Below are 22549 nucleotides of genomic sequence, written 5' to 3' on the forward strand. Positions count from 1 at the left end.
ACAGCATCTTTCTCTCTTCCCTCAGACTGGCCTTTAGCAGGAATATCTCTGAACCCGTCCATTCACTCTGGACCTGCGCCAGGGGACGCAGGGACGGACACAAAGCGGCTATCTCTGCCGCTCTGCATTCATCTGTCCAAGCAGGGATGTCAGAACGACAGCTCAGATATTGCTGGGTATGACAGCAATGCGGGAAACTTTGGATATCAAGACAGCCAGACTGCTGCAAAAGTGTGAAAGTGATAGAACCATGAATTAAGATTAAGCCTAAATAAGATGACCAAATATTATTATAATAATGCTAATTTGACAAAAGGACAAAAAAAGACATTGCGATTGTCTTAGACATTAAGTTTGAGTATACCTTTAAACCCTTTAAACCCCAATGTTTAGAAGATCCATGTTCCCACAACATAAAGCATACATCAGACAATATCAAAGAAATTTTTTCATGTTCAACCGCCCCCCCCCCCCCACACACACACAGACACCTCTGAATTTTGAACTATAAATAAAGGGGGTAGCCCCCTTACTGTTCTAGTGTCCTATAAGGCATCCCTCCTTCAGGTTCACCCCCCTGCCTGGCAGCGTGCCCACGGACACTCAGGATGGAATGAAACCGTATCCAGCGGGGGGCTGCACGGGTCCGTTTACACGGGTAACACACACCTGGCCTGAGATCAGCAGGTCAGCACACGTCTCACAGCCTTCTCACACAGAGCAGCCACATACATTATTCATCACAGACCTGCCTGACAGCCGGCCTGCAGACGCATCTGATCCAGTACAGCTCTGGGAGGTGTGTGTAGTGTGTGTGTGTGTAGTGTGTTCGCTAGAGGACGAGAGGAGGGCCAGGGGCCGTTGGGGGGCAGACTAAATCAGTGAGTAAAGTTAGTAGTAGAGTTAGTAGTAAAGTTCCGTTTTCCAGAACTTGTGAGCTTAGAACGATAAGGTTCTATCTCCGTCTAGGGTCGTTCAGAGATATTGAGCGTCAACGTTTTTACATTCCATTATGTTTTGTGAGATGGAACCTTTGTATTTTATGAATTACTAACTCAGAAATGTCAACATTTAAAAAAATAACACCACACAGGCCTTAATAAACACCTAATGGATCAGATTATGTAAAAAAAAAACTAAATTTTGACCAAAAATGGAGATAGAACCTTATAATTCTAACGTCAGGAACTCTTCTCGTGTTCTTACCACTCTTGCGTATCCGGTCCTCCAGGACCTCTGTGTGTCCGTGGGGCAGCTTCCTGGTGAAGACCTGCGCGGAGCGGAGGAACATGGCCTCCACCGCCGAGCCCTTCAGCAGAGCTATCTGGTCCTCATGGTCGAGTGCCTGGAACCCTGCCAGAGACATCACCACCGCCTTTATGATACGTCTCACCATCTGTAGAGAGCTTAGATATGGTGGACGTATCTCCCCAGGCCTATTTGTACAGTCCTATCGTAGTATTATCACTGCTGTCATAATATCAGTGACTCCATTAGGCTATAAGAGTACTGTAGATAGGTACAAAAGTACAGGGAGGCGATATTATTGGCTAGATATTGCTTAATAATCAGTGTTCTTTGATCGATGAGTGGATGTTGTTCTACTTGCTCAAACGTAGAAGATAGGGTATTCTAATGGAGGTCTAAGGGAGGCCTAAGGGAGGTCTAATGGAGGTCCAGACCTGGAATGTTTTTGGTAAATTCCACCAGCACTTGAACGTGACTCGTGGCCATTTCTGTCAACAGGAGGAAGTTTTCTTCTGCGTTGAAGTGTTCTTGTAGCTGGAGAGACAACACAAGCACACAAGAAGAAAAACATCGCTGTGTGTGTGAGTGAAGTTGTACGCCGCTGCGGGCTGATAAGGCAGGTTACATCACTTCCACTGACACTGTGAGATAGGACATGCTGCCTTTTCCTGGACCCGAGAGTGTGTGTGGTGGACTTTCAGTTAGTGTTTCAACACCAGGTCTCCTTTCATTTGAATATCGTCCAGGAACTTTGTGTTATGATGCGTTTGAATGTTTTCTACTGTTGTTTGGTAACTCTGCTGTTGGATTTAGGAAAAAACACTGTGGAATTAGATAGAAAAGAAGAGGTAACAGCATACCAGTTTTTTGGCCATGTCTTGAGGGATTCGATGTTTGTTGTAAGCGTCTGCGATGAAGCTCAATATAGCCTGCTGGTCTGGACTGAGCTGTACCTTCTCCTGGGTGGACACCAAAATAAATTGAACATATCTACAGTAGAGTTATACTGTACTATACATTGTAAAGTCGTAGCCCTTACTGGAAGAAACACAATCTCTTGGTGACCTAGACAGAACTTTAGAAATGTTTAAATATTCATAGAGAGAACATTTCCTTTAACGTCGGGCTTACGAAAGGTCAAGGGCAATGTCATTTGAAGAATGATTACCTCAATCATCACATTCGTTAGCAACATGCCGTCTCCATATCCAGTGCTGATGATATTGTTGAGCAACAATTGCCTTCAATAACAACTCATCTAGCTTCACTGACTTTTCTCTGTTTCTGGAGAGCATACTTTAGTAAGAGCGCTTGCCTTTGAAGGTTTGGTGGTGGAGGTGACCTGCTTGGTGTCTCCCGTCTCCCCCCCCTCTGTCTCCTCCCCGGTGGACCCTCCCGGGGACGCCTTGGTGTTCTTCCTCAGCCTTTTAGACTTACACTGGATCTCTGTCAGCAGGCCTGGGAGCAGGGAGCAGGGACGAAGGGTTCAGAGACAGCGTGTTGACGGACAGTTCGTGAGCTTAGAATGATAAGGTTCTATCTCCGTCTAGAATGATAAGGTTCTATCTCCGTCTAGAATGATAAGGTTCTATCTCCGTCTAGAATGATAAGGTTCTATCTCCGTTTAGGGTAGTTCAGAGATATCGAGCGTCAACTTTTTTACATTCCATTATGTTTTGTGAGAGGGAACCTTTGTATTTTATGAATTACTAACTCAAAAATGTCAACATTTTTAAAAATAACACCACACAGGCATTCATAAACACCCAATGGATCAGATTATGTAAAAAACTCAATTTTGACCCAAAATGGAGATAGAACCATATCATTCTAACGTCACAAGTTTCACTGGTGCACTGGTGGGTTTTAATAATAATAATAATAATAATAATAATAATAATAATAATAATACATTTTATTTATGGGCGTCTTTCAAGGCTCTCAAGGACACCTTAGAAGACAGTTTAAAACCACATATGAAAACATTAAAATCAACAAAGCAAAATGAGATAAAAACAGCAAAATGAGATATAACAACAAACAAAATACAGGAGATCAAACCAAGTAAGCCATTGTGAAAAGGTGTGTTTTAAGACTGGATTTGAAAGTGGTGAGAGTGTCAAGTGTGTGTTTTCTTTTTCTTCTTTTTTTTCTCTCTCTCTTTTTTTTTTTTAAACGTTTTGAACAATGATTCTCACTGAGGGTCAGAGGCTGGCTTTGTGCTGACGAGATGTCCACATAATCAGCGAGTTCATAACGGCAGTAACCATTTAGTCATTTAGTTCTAGGTGTCAATGCATACCTGTTGAAAGTATCAAATCAACACAAATCTTGCTAAATCTTGCAATCCCCTGTTCTTAAACTAACTAAATGTAAGTGAATGTCTTCTCTCTGAGTAGAATCATACCATCGAACACCTCAGTGGCTCATGAAAAAGACAAACCAAGGAAAAAAACTACCAGGCCAGCTTCTCTTTGGAAGGGAGACCTAGTCCGAATCCCTGCTTTTCTGACAGAGATCAAAGGAGACTTTGAGGACAAGGCTGTGAGAGCAGTCCAGCTCTGTCTAAGCAGCAGTACCGCTTTGGGAGTCAGTCAGGGAGATCTGTAGTGCCAGAACCGGCAGGGCCATGAGCGCCTGCTACCTGCAATATTCATCACAACTCCCCTGCACTATTTATGAGCAACACGAGCCCACTCAGTCCTCCTGCACTTCTCGTCTGACAGTCCCAAACAGACCCACTAATTGGGTTTCCTCGATGGCTGGACCAACCCAGGAGGAAGGATAAATACACTTGGTTGTTGTGACCTTATCTTTAATCAAGTCTCACATCTGTCTGTGAAAAAATGTCAATGGCATTTAGGTATTTTCCTCGCTAGGTATTTCGCTAGGTATTTAGCGGCCGTCTTTCTTCTTCCCCCTTCCTCCTCCGTCCCGTCAGTCTCTCCACAGTATTTCCTGTAGTAGCGATAGCGAGACCTTTCTATGGTAAGAGGCACAACATACCGTCGCTCAGAGGAATTCAGAGCATCCAGTTGTCAGTGAAGTACAAGTAGCCTTCAAAATGGCACAAGTAATGTATAAAGTAAAAAATAAGATGCTTCCAGACTGTATCCAGAGACTATTTCAAGTTAGACAGAGTAATTACGAACTCAGAGGAATATGTATGTTTATGAAAACAAAGATTAGAACAAATGCAAAACAAAGATGTATAACAGTTAAAGGAGTTAATTTATGGAATACTTTTGAAAAGGAAATGAAAATGTGTAGTACACTAAAAGGATTTTAAAAAGTATTTAAAAATAAGATGATGAACAAGTATAAAACAGAGGTTTAAATATCGTTTTTGTTTGGTATTTTTTGAACTTTTTGTTGACATGCGTAAGTGAAATTTTGTTTATAAAAGTTTCAATGTTTTGATTATGCATTCATGGGGGGACATGCATACATGTAACAAGGGTAGGCGCAATAAGCCACGGCTTCAGCCTACACCTTTTTGGTCCTAGTGTTATGAATTGTGACTGTGTAATTTTTATTTTATTTATATCTGTATTGTGAATTGCATAGGGGACCAAAATAAACATTCTCAATCAACCAATCAATCAAAGTAAAGTATGACGTCATTCAGTCTCAGGAGGAGATGGTCATATCACAGCCTGATATATAGTATAGCAATCTGAATCAAATACTCTGTATGCTGTTTCAACCTTGCTGAATCTATATTGTTTCAACATAAATGTATGATAGATTACGGTAAAATAAAATGCAATATAATTAAAGACCTCCCAGCATCAAGCATAAAATGAGACTACCAATGCCCTAGCTGACTTAAAGTAAGTATTTGAATATGCTGAAGGTAGACAATAGCACATGTTTTGTTCATCGTACATGCACTGTACAAGGACAATGGGTTAACACAACCTATAATGCTTCCTCTGAAGTAATAATGCACATGGTAGTAGTATGGAAGAGATGATATTATCTCCAAATTCATTTCCTGAGCTGACAGGATATTCTGTTATATATATATATATATATATATATATATATATATATATATATATATATATATATATATATATATATATATATATATACAGTGGGGGAAATAAGTATTGAACACATCAACATTTTGTCCAGTAAATGTATTTCCAATGAGCCTATTCAAGTGACATTTGCACCAGACTTTGGTATTAACTCAAACAATCCAGACAACAAATCTAAACATTAAAGTCCATATGTAAATAAAGTTATGTGTAATAAAGTGGAATGAAACAGGAAAAAGTTATTGAACACGCTAAGAAAAAGCTGCAAGGAAAGGCAAGGAACCAGCTGAAAACCATAACTAATTAGGAGGCACCTCTGCTTCCAATCTGTGCTAATTAATGTCAGCTGGGTTAGAATATATTGATGGGCTATAAAGTTTTTTTTGTTTTGTTACCAAGGCGCCACACAACAAACATCTAATGATGGGTAAAAGCAAAGAGCTGTCGCAACCAGATTGTTGCAAAACATGAAAATGGAATTGGCTACAGACGTATTTCACAACTTCTGAATCTTCCAGTAAGCACCATTGGGGACATTATATTAAGTAGAAGCAACATCACTCCACCATCAACTGGCCACGCACAGGAGCTCCTCGCAAGATTTCTGATCAGGGATTTAGAAGGATACTTAGAAGAGTAGCCAAAGAGCCAAGGACCACTAGGAAAGAGCTCCACAAAGACTTGGAGGCAGCAGGTACAACTGTGACAGAAAGGACAGTAGGCAATGCACTCCACTGCCATGGCCTCTGTGCACGCTCAGCCCGCAAGACTCCACTACTGAAAAAATGTTTAAGCTCGTTTAAGGTTTGCCAAACAACATTTGGACAAGCCAGTGAACTACTAGGAGCATGTACTCTGGTCAGATGAGTCGAAAATTTAACATTTTGTCTGTCACACAACAAGCCATGTTTGGAGGAGAAATGGCACTGCACATCACCCGAATAACACTATACCAACAGTGAAGTTTGGAGGTGGAAGTATCATGGTGTGGGGCCGTTTCTCCTCTCGTGGTACTGGCAGACTTCATATCATTGAAGGAACAATGAATGGAGCCATGTACAGAGAGATTCTTGAGATGAACCTGCTCCTATCCACCAGGATGCTGAGGATGAGACGTGGGTGGACCTTCCAGCAGGACAACAATCCAAAGTAGACAGCAAAGGAAACTCGCAATTGGTTTCAGAGAAAGAAAATCAACTTGTTGGAATGGCCCAGTCAATCACCTGACTTAAACCCAATTGGACATTTGTGGAAGCATCTGAAGATCCAGATTCACAAGAGGGCCGACCCGCAATCTTCAAGATTTAAAGACAATCTGTGTAGAGGAATGGGCCAGAATCACACCTGAATACTGCGGGCGATTAGTTACTTCATACAGAAAGCGCCTTGAAGCTGTCATTACAAACAAAGGCTTCTCCACTAAGTATTGAATTAATTTCAGTTAGTGTGTTCAATACTTGTTTCCTGTTTCATTCCACTTATTTACACATAACTTTATTTGCATATGGACTTTAATGTTTGTTTTAATGTTGTCTGGATTGTTTGAGTTAATACCAAAGTCTGGTGCAAATCTCACTTGAATAGGCTCGTTGTAAATATATTTACTGGACACAATGTTGATATGTTCAATACTTATTTCCCCCACTGTGTATATATATATATATGAAAATATCATATTGCTTCAATGACAGTATTGCTTCTTTTTATATATAGCGAGAGAGTGTCATATATATATAAAGAAGCAATACTGTCGTTGAAGCAATAGGATATTTTCATACCCTTGTTATTAGATGCATCTGTAACTACATGTATTCTGAAGCAAAGATAACATGACTTCCTCGAGAGACAATAACAACGGGGTTCTCCCAGTGTGTGTAAAAGTCGTGAACATGAGAATTTAAATAAACTCTCCCAGCAAAGGTTAAGCATTCCCTGATATTCCCTCGTCCCTCCTTTCCTCCTCTATAGTTCGTAGTCTATTAGTACTTTAATAGTCACTCTGGATCAGTGCCAACAGCTACTCACACTCTGCCAGCATGCCCATGTCCTTGCACTTCCGAAGGCGGCACTCTTGGCACTTCCTGCGCATGTACATGTCCATCTCGCAGGTCCCTCCACTCTTACACTTGTACTCTGCGTTCTTGGTGATGCTCCGTCTGAAGAAGCCTGAGGACAGCGGTCAAAAGAAGACAGTGTCATCATCAGCTTACATTTGTTATCATGTCATTAAAATCTATACAGTGTTCTCAGTAAAGCTTAGGAGGTAGAGTCGCCGTCTAACGATCACAAGGTTGGCAGATCGGCGGTTCGAGCCCCGGCTGGCCACATGTCGAAGTGTCCTTGGGCAAGACACTGAACCCCAAAATTGCTCCCAGTGAGCGGGCCGGCGCCTTGCATGGCAGCTTGCCGCCAATGGTGTGTGAATGTGTGTGTGAATGTGTGTGAATCATGTCATTAAAATCTATACAGTGTTCTAAGTAAAGCAAAAGACACCACAATAGTTGCCTATAATACGAGTAGATTACAATTACAATAAATTATTAAGTAATGATTATATTAATAAATGATAAATGATGATAAATCAGAAATACAAAACTTGACAGTGACATATAGACGACCTCCTCTTATATCCCTACTATGAAACGCCTGTGGATGATTAGAAACATGAACTTTAGAATGGACACAATGTAACACAACGTTCTAACAATGTAACACACAGACCCCCCTGGGCTCTACTGGACTGGGTCCAGACAGACACACACACACACACACACACACACACATACACACACACACACACACGCACGCACACACACACACACATACACACACACACATACACACACACACACGCGCACACACACACACACGCGCGCGCACACACACACACACACACACACACACACACACACACACACGAGATACCTCTGGAACAAGTCATTGTACATTCTAGCACAGGGTGATGAGCCCGGCGACGACACACATTAACTTTGCTTAGCTCCGATTCCCTCCGCCATTATACAGCAGAAATCTGAGAGGGAACCCAATCTGGAGGGGGTACGAGGGCCGGACTAACCCCGAACCTACAAGCAGACGAGGCAGGACAGCCCAGCTAGCGCTTTCCTGGCATTGTCCTACCTAACAGCATGGAATTACACTCACACCCATTCACTGGAGGGTTCGCAAGAACAAGGGAGTCTGGTGGATGTAGAAATTGGAGGATAGGCTCGTTTTAATGTATGGAATGGAATGAGGAATAATATCAAACTTGCTTGTTTGATACCATTCCTCATTCCAGTCAATGCCATACGTTGCTATATACTGCCTCCAGCAGCCTTCCCTGTGCAAGAAATACTGTTGAGTCAAACTATGTTGAAGGGAAGGTTTTTTAAGAGGTAGTTGTCATTAGGTGTCACTAAGCTCATACATTTTACATGCAGAGAAACTGTAAAGTCATTCTCACTCTTGGCAGAACGTCAAAGTCCAGAGATGTGTTCGTGTTAGCAGTTGATATCTCCTGTACATTACGTGTCAAGATGTTCTATTGACCACTGAATTTATTATACCAGTACAACATCTTAAAAAAAAAAAGTGATATTCTATTCCGCAAATACAATGTTATCTAGAAACTGCACTGACAAATGTACTCGAAAAATGTGTTACTGACAGTTTTACAGTTATTTTAAAGATTCGGTTCTGGCAACAGCTCCAGTGAACCTTTCAACCACTAATCGCTCCCTCCCTTTTCCTCAGAAGCATCATCGTCAGCTAATGATCAACTAATGATTAGCTCGTCCCTCTAAGGAGCAACGGAAGTTCTAAACAACATTCTGAGAACATATGAGTCACTTTTTGGCATCCTTACTCTCTCTACTCCACTTCCTACTCATCACAATTGCATTTGCTGTCATTCTCACCAAGCCAAGCCAGCCAGCCTCAGGCCTAATTAAGCCAATTAGTATTCAAATGACTTGTAGAGCTTGAAGTGTTCGTTGCTGACAACAATTTAATCGACAGACGGAACTACAGGTACTGCACCTCACCAGAGGCGATCTGCACAGCCCTTTGGATGTGAGCCCTCAAAGTGGTTTCTCAATGTCAACGATGTTGATAGATGCTCCCTTTCTGGATCTACGATCGTAAAAGTCGATAGATCTGTACCTGTACTGTAGCAATGACAAATAAAGTCCATTCCATTCATCTCTGTAGTCCACATCACTTTACATTTACATTTACATTTTTGGCATTTAGCAGACGCCTTATTCCAAAGCGACTTACAATCAATACATTTGACAAAGCAAGTGAATCATCAATCCACCAGTCGTAGCAGGAAGAGTAATCCAGCTCAGGCCCGGGGCCATTGATAGAAGGAAAAGCCTTCTTCTATCACCTTCTAAACCTAGCCTTTTATAAAAAAGAAAATTTATATATAGACGCTGGAGAAACAGAGAAACAGTACAAGGGGGGCAATAGAAGTTTTTAGGGGACACAGTAAAGGGGAAAAGCGGGTGTCTCAGGAGACGCAGTGCTGGGGGGCAGTAGATGTCTCAGGACGAGCAGTTAAGGTGTAACCTGAAGAGATGGAGGTCTTTAATTGTCTACAGCGATAACCGAGATCTAACCTTTAACCACCCTCTTACCTTTACACCCCTCACAGGTGAGAGCGTTATAGTGGTACCCAGAGGCTTTGTCCCCACAGACTACACACAGCTCTTCCCCTTTGACCCTGCCAGTGTGTGAGGCATGCCTGGTCCGCTTGCATACTGCAGGCACTACGGTGGACGCCTGCTCCATCTCTGCGTCGTAGCTGCCCTCCAGGGGTCCTTTCCTCAGTTCATACATCGCTGTGGGCGAGTACCACTCCTCAGTGCTGTAATGGGGGTAGTAGTTCTGACTGGAGTAGTACGGTGGGGAGGACATGTTAGGCTCCACTGAGGGATACTGCATGCTGGGATAGCTGGTGAAGGGCAGGACCTCCTGGTCCTGGAGCAGTGGGCTTCCTTGCTCGGCCAGAATATCTGAGGAGGAGATGAAGGGGAGGAGGGGAAACAGATGAAAGGGAATCGCTGATAAGGAGTATGTGTGAAACTGAATTAATTTGGAATGTTTTTCTATAAACCCCCAAGCTTGCGTTGTTCTATGCAGATTGCACTACGCATGATCGCGTCTACATTGATGAATCGATGATGATGATGATGATGATGAAGCTTTGTCAGTGTTGATGGTACAACAACTGCTTCCCATCAGAAGCTGTTAGTATGAGATAGAGACTTAATCAAACCACTTAACCTTTAACATAATAGCAGATCGTATCGACACCACCAGATACACTGTCACAGCAGAATGGCAGTAAGACTTGAGCGAAACAGCTATTTAGTTGGAATATATAATATGCTATGACCATAGATAGTGAACAAAATGTGATATACAATATTTAATATCAATATTTAACATCATGACCGTTTATATCAATGCTCTCCCTACACTGTAGAAATCAATAGGACTCAACATCAGCTAGCATTGTAACAAGATTTATTTCACGCCATGATTTATCATATAAAATGTATATGAAATACTGAACAAGATTAGATTAGATTAGATTCACTTTATTGTCATTACATGGTACAAGAAAATGCAACGAAATGATTGTGCGTCTAACCAGAAGTGCAACAAATAGCAATTATATTGCAGTGATAAGCAGCAGTATTTACAGCATCTATACAGTAAAGTGCAAATGGTAGCGTATGTCATACAATGGCGACTGGATGTGCAGTGGTATATATAAATTGAGATTATATACAATGGCAATTGTACTGGCTATGATACATATGATACATATATGATAGATAGATGTGTGATACTGACCTCCTGAAGAATGGTTCTGGACCATGGCCATCTCAGTGTGACCCAGCACACCCAGGGGTAAAGTCACCTCTCTCCTACCACAGCGGTTCCCCTCTGTGGCTCTACCTTCACCCTTACCTCTACCTAAACATCTATTCTCTTGAGAAAAGGAACCTTTCTATAAAAACACCGGAGCCATAGTTTTACTACAGAGCACCTTGGCGCTTGCTTGAGGAGTGCCAAGGGAACAAAGGTTGTCATGGCTACTCATTAACTAACCTGTCACATTTCTGTGCATCATTACAGGTAGTTGGCGGATGATGTGTAAAGTCACTTTCACATCTGGGGCGGTGTGACTGGCTGCTACTGAGTGAGTGAGGGAGGGGGGAGTGAGTGAGTGAGGGAGGGGGGAGTGAGTGAGGGAGGGGGGAGTGAGTGAGTGAGGGAGAGGGGAGTGAGGGAGGGAGGGAGGGGGGAGTGAGGGAGGGAGGGAGGGGGGAGTGAGTGAGGGAGGGAGGGGGGAGTGAGTGAGTGAGGGAGGGGGGAGTGAGTGAGTGAGGGAGGGAGGGGGGAGTGAATGAGTGAGGGAGGGGGGAGTGAGTGAGTGCTATCTCCTTAAAGACACACAGTCACAGAATGATAAGGTTCTATCTCCGTTTAGGGTAGTTCATAGATATTGAGCGTCAACGTTTTTACATTCCATTATGTTTTGTGAGATGGAAACTTTGTATTTGATTAATTACTAACTCAAAAAAGTCAACATTTAAAAAATAACACCACACAGGAATTAATAAACACCTAATGGATCAGATTATGTAAAAAAACTCAATTTTGACAAAATGGAGATAGAACCTTATAACTCAACGTCACGATGTGTATCAGAGGTGGTCGCCCACTCCTGAGGTGGAGAAGGTTGCTTACCAAAGAAGTGGGAGCTCTCAGAGAGTGGGAATCCATCGCTGGGTGGGATCTGCAGCGGTCCCACCACATTGACGTCGGGGCCCACCCACTCGTTCATTCAAGAGCGCGGTTGGAGTCAACTCTGAGTTAAAACGGCGGTTCAATTCTGTAACAAACACCCAAGATGAAGGAATTCATTTAGTGCACGTTTTTATATTTGACAAAGCTGCTTTGAAGAGACTGTACAGGAGCTGTTACACCCTCATGTGGCACATCACAGACTGATACAGTGTGTTGGGATTGAGAAATAATGAGCATTAAGTGAATCCTTCCTCTGTACTTTACTTTACTTTTTTTTTCTTCGTATAGCACTTATCACGACAGCAGTCACAAAGTGCTTCACAGTACATTTGGTAGCATACAGCATAACACAGCAAATAAACAGCCAACAAATAAAACGTAATTCATAAAATGTAAACAAGCACTTGCACACAAGCAATGAAACGAATGATCAAATGATCAAATCAATACAGATATCAGAAGTAAAAAGAGAAAACAAATGATAAAAATGCCATCCTATATAAGCTAGCCTGTAGCTAGCGTACAGTTTACATGTCGTGTCTCCCAGCAGTGCGACAGTAGAACAGTAGCTGTTCACCTGGACATGACTGGTCTATCCCCTGAGTGCCCCCTGTTTCTGGAAGGTAATTAACCATCAGGTAACTGGTCTTTACATCAACACACTTGACAGTGCGTCTCCACCTACACAGAATTGACACCCTGCGGATGCACCCTGTGGGGTGGATGATGGGGGTAGAAGAGGAGCTAGTGGGGAACACACTGATGGGCAAAGCTATCTTGGCTTATCAATAATTAACTGTGGTGGAGTGCGCTCGCTATCACACGAGACGGCATTAGACCTGACGGCGGCCTGTGTTTCCTGTTTGCTCCATACTGGATGAGATTGCTTGTTTAAGTGTTTTGCTGGATAATTCAATGTTAAAAGAGATCCCAGCCTATATTTAGGTCCGTTTTGTAGCAATGTGATATGGTCTACAGTATGCCTCAATAGCACAACATGTCCATAATTAGCCTCTACTGTATCACAGAATAAATGTCCTTGACAAAAGCTAATCTCTTTGTCAATTGTCTTTGGCCTATGAAGTTGCGTAAGCAATAAAGTTGGACTGAATGTAGGCCTCTGTCCCAAGGATCCCACTAAGCATCAACCTACACTATGAGGACAAATGTATTGGGACACCCGAACATCACACCCATATGTGCTTGTTGAACTTCTCATTCCAAAACCATGGGCATTAATATGGAGTTGGTCCCACCGTTGCTGCTATAACAGCTTCCACTCTTCTGGGAAGACTTTCTACTAGGTTTTAGAATATGGTGGTGGGGATTTGCTCCCATTCAGCCACAAGAGCATTAATGAGGTCGGGCACTGATGTTGAGCAAGAAGGACTGGCTCGCAGTCGGCGTTCCAAATCATCCCAAAGGTATTGGATGGGGTTGAGGTCAGAGCTCTGTGTGCAGGCCAGTCAAGTTCTCCCAGACCAAACTCGACAACCCATGTCATCAGGGGCGCTGCTAGAGATTCTGGGCCCCATGACAGAATATCATTTTGGGCCCCCCCCACCTAAACCACCCATCAACCTAGACAACAGGCACGTGCCGTGAGCTTTTAGATTGGGTAAGCATAAGATATAGAAATACACATAATTACACATACACGCTATCAGTGAACGCAGTTTCAAGGAAATGCAATTTTGATGCCCTAGAACCCGCTAATAAACTGTAGGGTCACTTTGTGATCAGATTACCAAAAACAAAAAAAAACAGTTGCCAGTTTCGACTATATCAGGGGTGCTCATTGTTCAATCTTTTTTGAACCAAGATCTTTTCAAGTAGCCAACCTGCTGAAATCTACAAGTCCAGTTTCAACATCGCAAACGCACACACGCACAACACAGACACACACCGTTTCCATCCTCCATAGTAAACTCACAACACACTTTCTTTTCACACTTTTGTCACACAGGCACTTGACATCACATCACATCTCTATCTCTCTTAAACACTTTTGGTCCAGAACCACTGGCACGGACAGCGACATTAGGCCTATCTCAGCGATTGATTAAGCAGCTCGCTCTCCAAACACAACGGCACAGGCCTACATTCAAAGGTAAAAGCAGAGGAAGTCTTAAATAAGGAGCCATAACCAGCAGTACAGCAGTACTCAAACCATATAAACAAGCACAGATCGCCACCAGCCTCGCGAATCATATAAACCGCTCATACGATACCAGGCTTGCTGTAACCCCTAGCGACTCTCCCTTTCTGGGTGTGAAGATCGGTGTGTGGTGGCTTCGGGCGGCCTTTAGCCAGTAGTTGTGTTTTTCCAGTCCAGTCCAGTCTACGAAATCCCTTTAGGTCGCTGACAGTAATGTCCATATTCACAAAATCAAGCAAGTTATCCTTATTGATTATTATTATTTAGATCGTTTGAGCTAGCTGGCATAAGCTATTCTGCCGGGCGAGAGAAAGTAAGGTGAAATGTTAAGTGAACTTGAAAGTGATAAGAGCCAATCAGTAGCTCTTATCGGAATGAACGAACTACTGATTGGCTGGTAAGCATGCTTACCCTGGCCACATTAAACAGCGGGCTGAGGCATTGAAGAAAAAAAAGAAGACATTTTCACAGAGACGCAGACATTACATTATGACATTTCAGCAGAGAGAGAAGTGCTTATAATGCAACGCAATGCAAGCAAGCAGAATAGCGAGTGCTTACTCCTGCAGGTGGCGCCAAAATGAATGACTCCTGCTGCCCTGGGACCTAAAATACGACTCTTTTAATGAAAACAAACAAACGGTTTGCACTTTTATTTTAATATTTTCACTGTCCTTTTTTATTTTTTCGTTGGGTAAGCACTGCTTACTATGCTTATATGGACGACACGTTCTTGCTAGACAACCCAGTTGAAGTTGATGAACAAAATCCAATGATGGACATCTTTTGTAAATGTAATTTAAAATTACTTAATACAGGAATCAACAATTCCGCAAAGAAATCTCAACATTCTTTAACTTATTAAATTAAGACTTGAACAACAGAAGGACAAAAGTATAATTAAATGAAGATTTGAACCCAATTATAAATGTATAAATCACACAAAAAGTCTAAATATAATTTTAATGGGGTGGTATTGTGTCTAAATACATTTAGATCTTTTAAAGATCAGTTGGCCATAATACTGTCAGGATTAGATCAATGAAGAATTCCAGCAGAGATATTTACTGACTCAGCATTGCTTGTTTCACACAAAGACAAAAGTGTTTTATACAAGAGGGACAACACAGACATGGTGCCAGCGAAATTGAATAGTGAAATGGGAAAAAGGTAATTTTTACCCACTGCGGCAGTACTGTGGAATAGTATACCTGGAGAGCTAAAAACTATATCTAGCCTAATGCACAACGATTCAAGATAGGAGTAAAGAGACCAAATCAAAGCTAAACGCTGGGCCTTCTTAGTAGCAAAATCTTTAATAAGATCCTTGAAATCTAGTGATAAAGCCAACTTGCTGTGCTGCTGTCATTGTCCTTTGTTACTTCTTGCTCTACATAATTCATAATATGTCCTATAATAGTATTAACATAGTAATACATACATTACACCAGATTAGCTAACTTAAATGTTATCTAGCTAGCTAACAATAATATTAAGATGCCAGTGGTCAATGTTATTGCAATTACTGGAAGAACTATTAACTAAATATTAGCTAAAGTTGTATTCAATGCTTGCATGGTAATGCAGCATACATTAAAATATTCAAAATCTGTTTGTTAACCCCAAACTCCTACTGCTCACCTCCTTCTCCTTCAACTGGGAGGCTGCATCTGTGCATGTCATTAGCATGTAACCTTATACTAGTTAGCAAGCTAGCTATAGCAAGAGTGCATAGCTGCTGAATTCACTGAGCTCTAATAACCTATATTTGGACCAAAATTGCCCTCATCTCATACATTTAACTGAAATTATACTGACAGTGCACTGTAAGTTAACTTTACTTGAAGTTAATGTTAATAGGCTAGGTGCACGATCTCACTACTTCCTGAAAGGCAACTGGTATGAACATATCCTGTCTCACTCTATTGGTTTAATTGATTAATCAGCTGTGCGGTAAACTGTTGGAACACACAGTGCACAGCTGATTAATCAATTAAACCAATAGAGTGAGACAGGATATGTTCATACCAGTTGCCTTTCAGGAAGTAGTGAGATCGTGCACCTAGCCTATTAGCTGTAGCGAGCTAACTAGGTCATCCACGCAGTGATTAGCTAGAGCTAAATCACACAATGTTGGCTAGGTAGCTACATGTTATGGGCCCCAAAAGAAGGTCTGTGAATGAATACCTTTCTTCTTTTCTTTGTCACTCTCCTCGTTCTTTACTTTTACTTTTCTCTTTTGAGACCCTTACCTGACTTTGGCTTTGGCTTGCGGTTGCCCATGACGTCGTCGTCTCTCTCCTTGTCAGAATGTTTGCGGTAACGTTACTAGTCTAGCAGCTCGCACGCGGTGGACTGAACCATGCAATGAATAAATCCGCTTGTTAAGTCTGACGTCAAAAGTGACGTTTATCCATTTCCGAGTCCAAACCAGAAATTCTCCGCACCAGAGTACCTGTGAACTACCGCGGTAGAATGACAGTTTAATCGTTTTTTAGACTCGGATCTATTCATACAACAAGGGACACAGCACTTTCCCGTTTTCTCCATATTGTCAGGGTATTTGAGCCTCGGAAAAGCGCTATATAAATATAATTTATTATTATTATTATTTCTCCATTTCGAAGACAGCGCCTCAGCCAACGTTGGGACCCGGAAACAAGTCACGACTTAACAAGCGGATAGAGGGGTAAATAATAAGGCTTAATTTTGTCAAACATAGAGAAACAAAACTCCAGTTTGCTTCTTTTGTAACTTTTTTTAATACATAGAATTATAATTTTAAGTCGGCTACATTAACTTCCTTATGATAATAATAATAATATTATTATAAATATAATATATTTTTTTAAAGATTCTCTTGGGCCCCTGTCAGTGCTGGGCCCTTAGAATCGTCCTAACTTACCCCCCCCCCCCTAGCGGCGCCCCTGCATGTCATTATGGACCTCACTTTGTGTATGGGGGCTTTGTCATGCTGAAACTGGAAAGGGCCTTCCCCAAACTGTTGACACAAAGTTGGAAACATACAATTCTCTAGAATCGCATTGTATGCTGTAGCATTAAGATTTCCCTTCACTGGAACTAAGGGGCCTAGCCCAAACCATGAAACCAGCCCCAGAGTGTCCAGTGTCCACATACTTTTGTCCATTTGACATTGTGTTGCAGCAGGTGTGCCTCATCATGTCACTCTGGACCGAATAACCAATCAAATCGATTCTCTGATAAAACAGCTGCAAAATGAGCTTTCCACTTTATTAGTGAGATAAATCTACAAGATTTACATATTAAACAAACAGGTTTAGAATGTAGCCTATAGCTAGCAGTGTTCAGATTCCTAACTTAACATATGACTTGTTCTTTGACTTTTTACATTGCATGTAAAGTAATACAGCATACAGCAGTAGTACAGCATAAATTCCATTAGCAGGAAACGTAAACATGTTGATAGAGATATGATTCTGAAAGTAAACTGTACATGAAAAAGTGTAAACTGTAATAATATTACAATATTTGTCATCTATTTATTATATTAGTTATCTCATTATCTATAGTAACTTGTCACCCATCTCTTCAGGCCACACCTTAACTGTCCCTCCTGAGACATATACATCCCCTCTACCCCCCTGTGCAGTTTCTCTACTGTCAACAATAATAAATAAAACAAATGGTAATTCTTCTACCATTACGATTGCCAATGGCCTGGATAGATTACTTCTTACTGCTATGTTTATATACTGTATTTATAGTTATATTTCTTTAGGGTCTTCTTTGTCTCATGTAATGTGCTTTTACACTTCACTTCTTTCTGTTACCCTGACCATTATCTGAAACAGTAGTGAAGAACATTACGTTTCAGTTTCACAATGTTTCCTGCAGGCTATAACTGTATTGAGTGAGGCCTGTTCATGAGGAGCACATGTATAATTAAATAGGTCCTTGAGAGGAGCAATAAAACATACAGTATACCGTATATATACCCATTCTTGAGCTCAGCTATTTCTCCAAACTGTGCCGTGGACACCCTGTAGTGACATTACAGTAACTGACACCAGGCTACGGTGAGCTGTGTGGAGGTGAATTAACGCATGTGACAACCCAGCCACAACCTGAGCCCATTCCCGTTATAAATCTTGCCTGACTTCGATTTAATTAACCCGGTTTAATTTCCCCTGAGATCCAACAGCAGCCCACATGGAGATCTCAACCAGGGCCTCCTAGGTCCAGTCTGTCAGCCCACTCAACAGGCAGACCTATTACTCTATCCCTCTTTCTCTCGCCACAAAGTTATGAGAACCGAGAAGTCTAGCCTCTCTATTTCCGTGATCCGTGCTCCCCTCTATAAGTCATTCTTACCTTATTCGTCTGTGTTGGTTCCCCTTGTGTAAGTCCAGTCTAGTCCCAGCCTTCTCCCTTCCTTGGATGTCCACGTTATGAAGTACAGGCACCATCAATATTTGCTAATGAGCATCTAGCTGCTTCTGTCTGGGGCAGCAGGGAGAGTATGTATGGCTGGGCTGGGGTCATGGGGAAAGAGGACAGTGGTTATTAATTAAACTGTCCATTCCACTCCGTGAACGCATTACCCCCCCTCCCGCCCAATCCATCCACCCCATCTCACGCCTCCCACCCCCAAAATCCCTCTTCATCGTGCCAAGAGATGTGGCAGGCAACGTCAACTTCCTAGCAGTCCTGCATTCCCTCCCACACACACACACACACACACACGCACACACACACACACACACACACACACACACACACACACACACACACACACACACACACACACACACACACACACACACACACACACACGCCACACACACATCGCACACACACTTAGTCACAGCAAGTTACAAGTGAATTACTGGAGTCAGCATGATGAATTCAATACATCATATTTTTTATTTATCATAACACAGGCAGAACATTTCAAATGCTTTCTAAGGGTTAGGGTTAAGTGCAAGTTGTATCTAGCATCTCACCAGAATGTCCGGAAGAATTGATGTCCAGGTCAGCCAGATTTAATGGAGGATACAAGTTGCACTACTTGCTTTTTAATCCTTATTATTCTTATTCTTATGTTGCCTGTTTGCACCAACAACCACAGCAAATTCCTTGTATGTGAAAACCTACTTGGCGTATAAAGTCATTCTGATAAAGTCATTCTTGGGTGCTCACCATGACACTCTTCCATTTGCCAACTACGACATACAGTTGGCATGTCACTCAAGGTCGTCCCTGCCCATGTCGACCAAACCGTGAGTTCATATCAGTTGCTGTACAGTCAGGGTGACTGAAAGTGTCCCATGATGAGTCATTATTGATTATAATTCAGATTATTGACTGAATAACTCATGTCTCTGTTCTTAGTGGTCCTCGTTTTAACCACAGTACATACAGTACATCCAACAACCTTATCATGAGCCCTTTTGATCTTTCAAAGTCTTTTGATTTTGGGTTGGTTTTTCTTCTTTTTTGCCAATTTGTTATACAGACATTCACCTCATTGCTTGTCTATACAGTAGATAGACACGAAATAAGACAAGAATAAGTCTTGTCTCTCTAGTCCTTTAGTATCCAAAAACAAGAGCTTAATCATTGATGGGTTGTTGCTCCATCCAAAGAGGCCCATTAGAGTCAACAGACAGTCCTTCTGAAATAAACAGAACCTTTGCCATTGGCTGCTGGCTGTTTATAGAGGAGCTGCTCTGTGCTGGAGGGATGTAGAGGGGACTGGGTTGTGATAGCTTCACGAGAGGGACACGTAGTAGGAGGCTCCACAGAACATGCGCAGACTAGTCTAGCACTTCCTCCACAGTCCCCACACCATAACACTGATCAAACCACTGTGATGTGGGTTGGTGGGGAAGGTTTTGCATCTAATGTTTGGTTATTGATTTAGGGTTTACTGTGAACCACCTCCGAACGGTAAAGGTAGCTGAGGAGATAAGTCGATCAAACACTGTGCTTCGAACTGGCAAAGGGGAGAGACGCACGTCTTTCTCAAACAAGCTCTCAAGGACTGTCAGTAAAGAAAAATGCCTGTAAATATGGACAATAACAAGGTCCATGACCTTGAACTCTCCCCGGTCTATCTACAGAACAACTCGTTAACATACAATGGCTGATAACAAAAATGGCAAGCTCGTCTCTTAGGCCCCCCAATTTAATTTCACAGCGTTTCCCTCTTGAAATTCACTATAGTACTGAGTAGACAGTATGGCTATAAAAAAAAGAAAGGTTATAGTCCATCTTAAAGGTAAATGCTTACAGTCATTTGGCACTGGAGGTGTTGTTTGTGGAATTAAGGCCTGTGTTGTGTACACTGTTACTTAGATTAGAGCAGTTTAAAGGGATGAGGTTTTACTATAATGTGATTCCAACTTTGAAAACGTTGCATGGTTGTGGTTTTGTGAAGTTATTTCAGTAAGTGTCTCACTAATTTCAGATTTTTCAGCCAATGTGAGAATGAAACAGACTGTTGGATAGTGTTAGCATAGCATATGATGTGTTTATGAACAGGACAGATAAGTGGAAGGATGTTTACTAGTGGATGATGGGAAACAGAGCAGTCTGTGGGGTCTTTACAATGATTCAGACGGCTAATTTGAGGCACCAACATAAACAGCCAGCTCGGTGTTGATGGTAGAGCATCTAGATATACTTGCAGTATACAGAGTAGATTGTCCTACAAAGACACTTAGATTTAGATTTAGTCATCTTAAAAATTAATTAGACCCCTATACTTTCTTTTATTTATTTTGTATTTTATTTTTATTTTACTACTCGATCTTTTCAGTTTGTAACGCGTCTTTGAGTGTCTAGAAAATCACTATATAAGTCTAATGTATTATTATTATTATTATTATTATTATGATTAGTATTATTATTATCCTTTTTGCCTTTTAGTTGAGCCAGATAAAGAGAGTCCAACATTCATGGGAGGAAATCTGTGTCACAGTATGTTGTTTTTTATGTACACTACTGTATGTGTTTCTGCTACTCATGTCTACCTCTGATCCAAACTCTGTACCTGGTAGATACACTATAAGCCTTGTGGCCTCCTTCATTCCCTATGTACTGTATATGTGAGGTCAGTCCAAGGTGTGAACATGCTAATGATCAAGTACATCTATGACATTTCGTGAGCTTAGCATTATAAGGTTCTATCTCCGTTTAGGGCAGTTCAGAGATATATATGTAAAGTTTTTACATTCCATTATGTTTTGTGAGATGGAACCGTTGCATTTTATTAATTACTAACTAAACAATTTCAACATTTTAAAAATAACACCACACAGGCATTAATAAACACCTAATGGATCAGATTATGTAAAAAAACTCAATTTTGACCAAAAATGTCAAGCCTTATAATTCTAACGTCACGATTTGATTCTTTTGTATTGACAGTATGTGCTGTAACATGTTCTCCCAAGCTTATTTGCAGGTTTTCCCCAAAGAGTTCTCTGACAAATTGTGTGTTTCAAACTGTAAGATTTATTTTGAATTAAAACGATTGACAAATTGCACTTTATTGGTGAATTCACCACAGATGACCTTTAGATAAACAAACAGTGATAGGATAGGAACTCCTTTCACATGACTCAACGCTCCATCAGACCAGACCAGGGCGGTTATGATTTTAAAGCAATAAACTTCAAAAAAAGAATAGCTGACCAATCTCGAAACAGTAAAGTGCATAATTATATCAAATCACCAAAGAAAATCCCAAACAATAGGATTACAAATAATTATATATTGTACAAAACAATCACAAAAAGATGATTTTAAAATAGAATCTAAAATATTGATAATCTGTTCAAATCCATATGCTGTAGATTTTAATTCACATTTCATATTCACAATTCCTTCAGTGAAATTGCATTATTCTTAGCAAAGGGTTGCACTTAAAGGTGTAGCTGATTTACCCTTTATTTACGTTCAGAGAATGTAATGGAAAAAAAAAGATAATCAAATAAATAAACAATAGATGATTGCATGATATGTGACATCAACCAACATTTGTTGTTAAATTGGAGATTACACTATGTGTACAGTTTACCCTACTGTAGTACATTGTCCCACTGAGAGCTCGCAGCACCAAAAATAAACATAACAAGGCTGAGAATAGTGCATTATGGGAATGGATAACAAGGCTGAGAATAGTGCATTATGGGAATGGATAACAAGGCTGAGAATAGTGCATTATGGGGCATGGAGGGACTAGGAGAGCGCAGTGTCATCACTGGATGTCAGCAAATCGGTACAA

At 41.3% G+C, this 22549-nt stretch overlaps 1 protein-coding gene across 2 annotated transcripts in view; it reads right to left on the reverse strand.

Moving 5' to 3' along the window:
- nr1h4 (nuclear receptor subfamily 1, group H, member 4) overlaps positions 1–18791 on the reverse strand; it is a 30409-nt gene extending 11618 nt beyond the window's left edge. Inside the window, exons 1-8 of one of the 2 annotated variants that reach the window (XM_080545159.1) lie at positions 18631–18791; positions 12060–12204; positions 9935–10312; positions 7320–7460; positions 2564–2706; positions 2109–2204; positions 1683–1782; positions 1207–1353 (exon numbers count right to left, since the gene is read on the reverse strand). In XM_080545159.1, coding sequence (XP_080401285.1) covers positions 1207–1353; positions 1683–1782; positions 2109–2204; positions 2564–2706; positions 7320–7460; positions 9935–10312; positions 12060–12156 — 1102 coding nt within the window. In that variant the 5' untranslated portion in view covers positions 12157–12204; positions 18631–18791. Of the gene's footprint in view, positions 1–1206; positions 1354–1682; positions 1783–2108; positions 2208–2563; positions 2707–7319; positions 7461–9934; positions 10313–12059; positions 12205–18630 lie in introns of both variants that reach the window. The other variant, XM_080545158.1, reaches the window with a different exon arrangement.
- Between the last annotated feature and the right edge of the window lie 3758 nt (positions 18792–22549).

Source organism: Nansenia antarctica (genome assembly GCF_963989245.1).
Source record: "Nansenia antarctica genome assembly, chromosome: 14".
Taxonomy (NCBI): domain Eukaryota; kingdom Metazoa; phylum Chordata; class Actinopteri; order Argentiniformes; family Microstomatidae; genus Nansenia; species Nansenia antarctica.